A 9,571-nucleotide genomic window follows, 5' to 3' on the forward strand; every position below is an offset into this window, starting at 1 on the left:
TACTTTTTTATTTGACTTTGATTTTGACCTTTAAATTATGAATTAGTGTAAGAATAAAACGAAAAGTAAAAAAAAAAATAAGAAAAAAAATTCCAATGTTTAATATAATTTTTTATTTTTAAATTATTATTTTTTAGTTTTATTTGATTTGTGTACTTTTAAGCTGTATCATTAAGTGTGTTTGTTTAAAGGTCTTTAATATAAAACATAAATAAGTCACTTTTATTATTTGGTTGGAGAGAATAAAACACCACAAGAAATAAGTAAAGACAACTGTGATAATTTTTAATTTTAACATTAACAATATCATACAAATAACTTTATAAAAAAAATCCAAACAAGCAACATTTACAAGAGATAAATGTCCACTGTATACTGCAACTCTATGTTTCACAGTATCTATATGCAAGTTTCAAGCTGACTTTAGGAAATAGAGGTAAAGAATTAATATACAGACACAGTTGCTAAATCAAGCATCAAAACTATGCAGCTGCCACATCTCAAAGTAGCATTTCTGCTTCAAATGTTTTGTGAATAATTATTACACTCTACTGTATGTGAAAACTTTGATCAACTAATGAATGCAGCACTTCAATACTGAAGAAAGAATGTTTTTCACTGATATCCCTAAACTCTGTTTTTGAGACTTGATGTGAGGGTAAAGTCCCAAAACATGCTCTGGCATAAAATCATGGCGTGTTAGAATCCCAACAACTGGTGGTCTCTGCAACATGTAGAGATTGTCAGCATATTTTGCATCAGGTGAAGCAAAAGAAGTTGTAATGTTAAACTGGGAATGTTTTTGACTAAACAGCTTAACTAAGTACTTCTTCAATAAATTAGAGTTTATTCATAAGATAAGATTAATGGTGAATGTTATTGAGTTAAGTTAAAATAAGATAAAAAAAGAGCTTATTATATAAGGAGGTCAAAGCTCATAATTCATTTATAAATTCAAAAGTTTTTTTGAATGCCTCTTGGATCTAGTTTAGAATGTATACACCATCAATTTTGTCCTTAAACTATCACAATGTTCTTTAATGTAAAAAAGATTACTTGAGTTGTCCAAGAACTATTAAAAATCATGTTAAGTAAGACTCCAAATGTGCTTGAGACTAAATATTTATAGGTGGTCCGATAGTGGTACCTTGAAAAGGTCAACAAACTCTCACTATTATAAGCTCCAAATGACTATGATAGTATATTAAAGAGTGGACTTTAAGTCTAACTCAACCTTATAAAACTGACTTATGAGGTGAGGTTTTCATCACTTATGTACTATGAAATATAATCTCCAACAACTTAAGGACTAAAGTGATCAATATTCAATTCTTCATGAATTACTTCTATACTACTTTCATTACTTTTGAAACTGTTTATGAGAGGAGGTCATAATTCAAGGGAAAAAATTATGGTTTAGTCATTTTGGAATCTTCAAATAAACAGTAGAGACAGGGATGAAAACTGTTATGTTTACATGTGAAAGAATGCAGATGACAGATTCCAGTGAAGGCATAAATAACAGAAAAAGCATTATACATACCCCTTGGCTCTTTGGAACAACACACATGTGCCTGAGTCCATGTTGGCGGAAAATAATAGCAGCTTTGGCAAGTGGCATTGTCTCAACCACAGTGTAAGGAGATGCATTAGTTATGGGATGGAGATCAACATACATATCCATATCTTCCTCATCAATATCAAGATCCTCTAGTTTGATCCCCTTTCCTGATCCTGCCTTTCCAAAATCCAAAGCAGAAATTCTTTGGAAACTACTTTGATCTATGAAATTCTTATCATTTGAAAAAATCTTCTCCTTCAGCAACACTAGTAAATGAGACCTCAGTACAAGCCCACATAATTCTGGTGCATCTGTGAAAGGTGGTTCATCAATGACAGGAAACCCATTATGCCCTGTAGCACTCAAAGCATGCCATATAATCCCAACCTTTTCAATGCCAGAAAAGGTAATCAATGGACCTGAAACAACATCACCTGCAACTAAATTCTTCATGTAAGGTTCTGCATGAGCCTCCAAATAAGGAAGTCCTTTGATCTGAAGTATTAGATCATACACACCCTTGTTGAAGCTGTCAGCCACAGTTTTTGACACTAATAAGACCAACATCACAAGTGGAAGTAACAAGAGATCATTAGTGAGCTCAAGCAATATGACACAAATAGAAACTGTCATTCTCATGGTGCCACCAAGGAAGGAAGCTGCTCCAAGTAGGGCAAAGAGTCCTCTGTCAAGTGTTGTGATCAGTTCAAAGATCCGGCTAACAAGACGGCCATAGGTAGCACCAGCAAGTATCACAGGAATGAAGAGCCCAGATGGAATAGCAATACCATAAGTGATTATCCCAAGACAGTAAATAGTAGCAAAGTAGATAAACAGACTAGAAATATGAAACTCTTTGATTATCTTGGGACTGAACAGATTGCGAATAGCATCATCATTGGTGTTCAGAAAGAGGGAAGCAAGATCATTGTAGTAGCCTGGAGGGCATTGAAAGTTTTGGTATTCTCCAGACTCATCACTAGAGGGACAGGCTGATGTTGAATCAGAAGGACAGGGAATGCAGTGTGCAACCCATGGCAAGAAATAAAAACAACATGATGTCAAAAGAGCAATTGTCACAACAAGAGAGATTTTGAAAGCTGGACCTTTTCTGCCACAACACAAAGAAAAGGGTTATTAGTTATATTGTTAATACATTATATTATACTACAAAAGTACTAGTTTTTGGCTCTTGTGAAGTGAGAAAGTAAGGATGCATCTATCCTTAATTTAAAGGTACTCTAATTTAATAAGGGTAGATGCACCCTTTTTCTCTCTCACTTTATAGGTATGATGCAGAAAGTAAATGGCTAAGAACTATTTAACTTTGAATGTAAGACATACTCATTGACGATGCTATATGTTCGAACAACCTTATCGACAAGGTAATTATATATGCTTCCGAGAATTCCACCAACGGCTCCCAAAAGTAGTACTGCAAATATATCAACAGCACTATATGTTATATTGGCTGAACCAACATCATACATTATCAGACCACCTTCACCGAATAGCCCACATTTTCCTGTGGCACAAAACTGAATTGCAACTCTTAAAACAACAGCAACTACTGCAGTTGTGAAGAATGTCCTCCAAAGAAGTGCACTCCGCCACCTGAAGGTGTTCCACATAGAAAAAAATGTTCAGTTTTCTGAATGGCAATAGCTTAGATGAAGCAGAGTTTCTTTTAAAAATCTTTTATATAGAAGGTGTATAACCTTTATTCAAAGAATAAACAGTTTAAGAGCACTTAATACATAAAGTGAGATATATTATGCAGGCATCATCTTCGTTTGTCCAAAGGAAAGAAACAAAAATCCTAATATTACATTTTGAGGCAAGGACTATGTTAGCATTAAAAACTCAGTAATTTCAAGTCCGAATTACCGCATTCGAGATATTGTGCGCATTGGAACTTGAAGTTCTATCATAATTTTGTCCTTAAAAGGTGTCTCACAGGGTTAAGGGGTGTATTTAAATTGCGTTTGACCTTGACTTCTAAATAAGTGATTATTGTATACCCGAACAAGTTTCATCAAGATGACTTCAGATTCTTCCTAATTTGGTAATACCATATTACTTAATCATCATAAATTATTAAACATAATGAATCTATTCATCAATTCATTGATCATCCTACCTAGTAAACCTTATTTCGTACACCAACACCAGCTCCATATGGTAACCGCTTAGTTGCCTGCTTTCTTTTCAATTTTTATTCTATCAGACAGCCTACTAATTTTCATGCTATGTAATTCTAACATCTTAGAACTTATCCTCTTTACACACTAATGATTACACATTCAAGGTTACCATTCATGTCATTTAACTGCTTCTTTTCAATTAACTACTAATTTCCATGCTATGTAACTCTAACATCTTAGAAGTTACCCTCTTTACACACAAATGATTACACATTCAAGGTTACCGTTCATGTCATTTAACTGCTTTTCAATTAACATCTCTTTTTGATTTCCCATATCCCTTTGGAACAATACTATTTGAGACACAATCAGACACCTTCCTAGGAAAAAAATTCAAACCTTGGTTCATTACCTTGTAAGGGACTAGCCCATTTGCTAGACACAACCCTTGTTGGTTTCTTTTCAATTAACATCTTATACTGCATATATTAGAATATAATATTTGTTGCTATTAAAAATTGGAGATTGCAGAGAATTTCTTTCTGTTAGAATTACAAATTTGCAACCTAAAGATACCATGAAGTTGGGACAGAGAAACTTTTTAGCAGAAATAGATACCATGAAGCTGCCTCTTCAAGGGCAAAGAGGACACCCCCTACTGGTGCACGAAAGGCAGCAGCAACACCAGCAGCTGCACCACAAGTAATCATGTCTCGCCGATCTCGGTCGTTTTTGAAAAATCTAAGCCAACTGCAAGTCAAGTGATACTTGCGAGATCCACCCTGTCCCAATAAAGAAGCTATGCATGCACCTGTATGTACCATAGGTCCCTCTTTGCCCACCACAAATCCAGCAGAAACTCCAAGGATGGAACCAAATATCTGTCACAGTTTTTCCATAGGTTTCATACAGAAATTTAATATTCACCAAGAAGTAAAACATTTCAATTTGTTCTTAACACTAAAAAGAGAAGAAAACACTGGATGCATTAGGAACGAATCAACACAAGCTAAGTGCTGTGGAAATAAAAATGTTGAGTATGATTGAAAATACAAGAAAAGATAAGATCATCAATGAATATCTTAGAGACCACTGGAGTAGTACTTATTGAGGAAAATATGAAAATTTCACATATGATGGTTTGGCTCCGTGAGGAGAAGTCCTAAGTTAATCAGAAGGAAGATATCTCAATAAATAGAGGCAGAAGAAGATTAAGGAGTTAAGGACAATTCTAAGAGAAACACAGAAATAAAGAGTGAAGATCAGGATAAAAACTTCTTTTAGAACATTTGGGTTTTGAATTAACACAACAGCACATTTCATCCATGCTACACCTCTAGGCAAAAACATTTTGTTGTTGGGGTTCTATTCTCTAAAGAAATATTAACAACATTTTCAACATATATGATTATATGAAATTTATTATCCATTGCGAGTCAACTAGCTCAAGGAAAATAGCTTATATCTGTACAAGAAACAATTATCTTTTGAATTTGATGGGCTATTTGTCATAGTTTATTCTATTTTTTATTCACTATCAGCACAGAGTGAGGATAATTTTTTTATTGCTCAGCCATTGAAGCAGATATCATGTCAATAAATAAATTCATCCCAAAGTTTAAGAGTAGACACTGGAATGGTTTTATTTTTTCTCTTAACATTTAGTAAATTAGTATAGCTATGTCTATCTTTTCCATATTATTTTGCAGAAAAAAAAGACTAGATAGAAAAGGTAGAAAAATCAGTAAGAGAAACACCAAACATGTCACAATAAATAGTATGCATACAATAGCCTATCTTGAACAATTAAGAAACTGTCTTAACATTTCCTTGGTAATATCCCCTGGATTGAAGTATAGTAAAAGGCTTATTCATAAGATAAACTTCACTCTTCACTAAAATTCTTTTTATCTAAAATAGAAAGCTGATACTGTGTAGTTTTCATTTGTTCAAGAAGTTACTCAAACTTTATGTGTGCTCATGATGAGTCAAAAGAATGAGAGCGGAGGTAGATTTGCTTCTACTATAGTAGTGTTATTTACCTTTACAAAAAGGGTGCTGGGAGCCAATATATAGTGAGCATCCACTCCATTGAGATATGCTTTTACCTCTGGAATGCCAGAGCCTGCCGCTGCTGGAGCAATGAAAGCACAAAGTGCAGCAGCTGCTGCTGCTAAACATATATTCACACCAGCATATGCTAAAAATGCCTCAAGATATCTGCACTGGAACTTCTAATCTATGAGAATACATGAACAGTAATTCTGCCAAGCATAATTACATAACAAGGATTTGTGGGGTTCGAAGTTTTATATCAAATAAAGATAAATAATACATAAGGAGAAAGATCTACACATTTATTGTTAACATAACTTGATGAAATAATTCAACAGTCACAGTATAAGCACCCCATCTTCATCTTTAGTTCAAAAGTAACTTCCGAAAACACAATTAGCTTTTTCATAAAAAATCAAGTACAGACCAAATGTCATTAACCAGTAAGCAACTTTGGAGCTATGATAGGAACAAGCTCACCTGTTTTTGGACATGAGAGTGGTGGTCATAAGCAGCTTGAAACCAGCAATGTTCTCAACTGCATAACTGTTAAAGAAGCCAACCAATCCAGTGCCTAATCCAATAAGAAGGGCAAATCCCCACTTAAGCACCACATATTGGATCGTCTGAGACTTCTTCCTAGACCTCCAGTCATGCTTCAATATTTCATTATAAAAAATCCTGAAATTGAAGAGTAAGTACTCTAGCATCTTTGCTAATTCCTTCAGTACTTGACTTGCCAATACAAAAAAAAAACAACTCCAGAGTTCTTGCTATTTGTAATTTTGATTAGCTGATGCATATTTATATGACTTTAAATGCCATGGAAGCTTGGAAAGAAAACAAGCATATAGAAACAGAATAGAATTTGCCATAAAATTTGTAAACTAAGTAACAACGATTTCCTCATCAGCATACTTTTATGTGTGCACAAATTGCCAATGCCCCTCCCAAAATTCAAGAAGTGATAAAAGTTCAGCCATATGTAGTTTACAGATAAAATGCAACTATATCACTGAATTCTGAAGCATCAGTTTCCAAACATAAAATAATTAGAATAATACTTTGAGAATTTGAGTGAACTTGATGCATTAGAACATTAAAAGAAAGAATACAAATTTGTATAAGGAAAGAAAAGTTCTTCAAATGAAACAAAATTAAGACTAAAAATAAAAGAAAAAATAAGTTTTTTATGTTACCTAATAAACTGAGTTTACACAATAATTTGATAAAATTGATGTTTAGGTTTCCTAAAATGCAATAGATAGTTTGAAGAAAATCATACAAAAAAGGATAAGATGTTAGAGATCACATATCGACTAAAGATAAGGTCAGTTCATAGTATATAAGTAGATACAATTTGTAAGGTTGAGTTAAACATAATATTCATTTCTTAAGATGATATTAAATTTATTTAGAGTCTATCCTAACAAGAGTTTGTTGGATCTATTGTGTCATCCCTATCAGGATGCTATCGACCATCCATAAATATATAGTCACACACACGAGTTGGTTGGTATCGGCGTGAGGCGTGAGGGGTTGTATTGAAAATTCTACATCAGTTTATAATATATTTTAGGTATAAACCTCACTTGTCAAACCGTTTTCTTAAAATTCACTTCTTAAGATAAAAATGTGTAATTAAGGCTATAAATAGAAAGAAAATGTTCAATGAGTCAAACAAGAGCAATGGAAAGATAACTGTGTAGCAAAAGGGTACAAGATGGTGGGTATCTTCATACTCATCCTTGTCCCAATACGGTATCAATGAACCCCAAAGGTTGAATAGAAATACCCACTTGAAATTCTCGTAATAAAATGAAACGCAGGTTGCTTACTCATAGTCAAGGCTTTCAATAGGGCTGAGGTTGGCACCAACTATAGCAATCTGTGAGGTGGTGTTGATCCTCTTCACAAGAAGTGGCTTTGTATGAGCCATGCTTCTGTCAGATAACCCTGACAAGTACCTTCCATTTTCCTCATTCCCATCCAACAGACCTTCAATTTCTATGCCACGCTCATAATCACCATAGTTCTCATCATCTTCTTTTTCCATCATCCCAGCTGTCATAAAAGGAACTTAATTTATAGCAGATGTATAACTATTACTCAGAACCTGAAAAGCATGTGGGGTGTATGCTCAACATCATGGCAAATTCAACCACAAGTTTCAACATTTTGAAAGCACTTCTGGCACTTTCAACAAAAGGGGTCACAGGAAAATTCTCTCAATAACATCTTCTTTCTTCTTTCCATCTTCCTACATACAATTTTCTTATACTCTCACCACAAACTAATGGCTACTCAGCCCCGATGAACCAAATCCTGGATATGCCCAACCCAAATGCAAACACATTATGACAATCAAACCAAAAAAAAAGCAGTTTGAGCAGAATAGATATACACAATTACACACAATGATCAATGATCAGATGATAGAAGTAGCAGAGTTCATTGCATGGAGCACTGAAATGAAAGAAGTACCAGTGTTTGTGGTGTTTCACAGCAGTCAATGATCGTCCTAGATCTGAGAGGAGTGTTCCAACTCTGGAAGACAATACTTATTCCAGCATCTCTTTGGAATGCCAAAATGATTAGATAAGTTTAGAATATGTAGACAACACTCAATAATTCATGGCACTCAATAATTCATTGCCAGTTATTATAGTTAAGACAACAAAATCTTTCCTCCTCCAAAGTTACAGCAAAATCAAAACACATGTATAATTTGCTTTGGAAGAAATTAGATTTGTCTTCTCCAAAGCTAACAAATGCAAAAGTAGTAAATGATTAAAAAATATCCCATAAATTTATTTATCTCTTTTTATCACTTTACTTTATTATAATGATTAGGTGGAGTATCTATTCCCCTCCCAAGCCAGAGGAGAGATAGTGTTTACATTTATTTTGCTCAAATAAATAATTAGTATTGTTTTCTATATAATTTTTGATAAAATGATAATAACATATACCAATAGGATAAATTCAAAATTTACCTTTCAAACTATAATAATTAAGACATACAAAAGAATAAAACTTCTCGAATGCACCACAAAACATATTTGACTTTTATGTCACTCTTGTCATCAATGTTGAAGTACCTTATTATTTTGTTTATCAAAAAGATAATGTTTGTGACAACATTAACCTCTTCAAGAAAGACAACTTGTTTTGTAATATATTTTGTGGTTTCAATTTGCGTGTTTAACAGAAAATACAGAGTGCTAACAAAGTGCTACCCCACTCCCACACTATCCTTAATCTTTTCTATGTACCTTTCTATATTTTATTGGTTCAGTTCTTTTTAAATAAGAAGGGGCGGTTTCTTCCTTCAACTCCATGTTCTTTTCTTGCACTTGTATAAAAAAAACATGAAATAACAACTTTGTCATTTTCTTCATTTTTTTCTAGTAACATTCATTTTTCTGTTTTCTTGAATTCTAGAGTTTAAAATATATTTTTGAGTTTATTAGGAAGTAAAATTTAAGCCTAACTCAATCTCATAAAAACGGTTTATGAGGTGAGGTATGCATCCACCATGAAATGCTCTAATTTCTAGTCGATGTGGGATCTTCAACACACCCCTCACGTCGAGGGTGATAGCTCGTGCTTGAGACAATATATTTATGGGTGGTCCAATAACGGCCCGATAACGGATGGCCTTATAAGCCCACAAAACACTCGCTACGATAACTTTAAATGACCCTGATACCATATTAGAAAGTGGAATTTAAGCCTAACTTAACCTCATAAAATCGGCTTATAAGGTGAGGTTTGCACCCACTGTGAAATGTTGTAATCTCTAGTTGAC

At 33.8% G+C, this 9,571-nt stretch overlaps 1 protein-coding gene across 2 annotated transcripts; it reads right to left on the minus strand.

Moving 5' to 3' along the window:
• Nucleotides 1-264: 264 nt before the first annotated feature.
• Nucleotides 265-8,845, minus strand: CLC-C (chloride channel C). Of its 2 annotated transcripts, none has more exons than XM_068646911.2 (8): nt 8,245-8,845; nt 7,599-7,824; nt 6,241-6,441; nt 5,748-5,925; nt 4,324-4,586; nt 2,906-3,175; nt 1,544-2,672; nt 265-724 (listed from the first exon to the last, which is right to left on the minus strand). In XM_068646911.2, the coding sequence occupies exons 2-8, from the start codon at nt 7,817-7,819 to the stop codon at nt 575-577; spliced, it is 2,412 nt and encodes an 803-aa protein (XP_068503012.1). In that variant the 5' UTR covers nt 7,820-7,824; nt 8,245-8,845; the 3' UTR covers nt 265-574. The 2 variants fall into 2 exon arrangements, with proteins under 2 accessions (XP_068503012.1, XP_090157362.1); XM_090301236.1 differs by having other exon boundaries at nt 5,748-5,930; nt 8,245-8,547.
• Nucleotides 8,846-9,571: the final 726 nt, after the last annotated feature.

This window comes from Phaseolus vulgaris, chromosome 4, assembly GCF_051622355.1.
Source record: "Phaseolus vulgaris cultivar YP4 chromosome 4, ASM5162235v1, whole genome shotgun sequence".
Classification (NCBI taxonomy): Eukaryota; Viridiplantae; Streptophyta; class Magnoliopsida; order Fabales; family Fabaceae; genus Phaseolus; species Phaseolus vulgaris.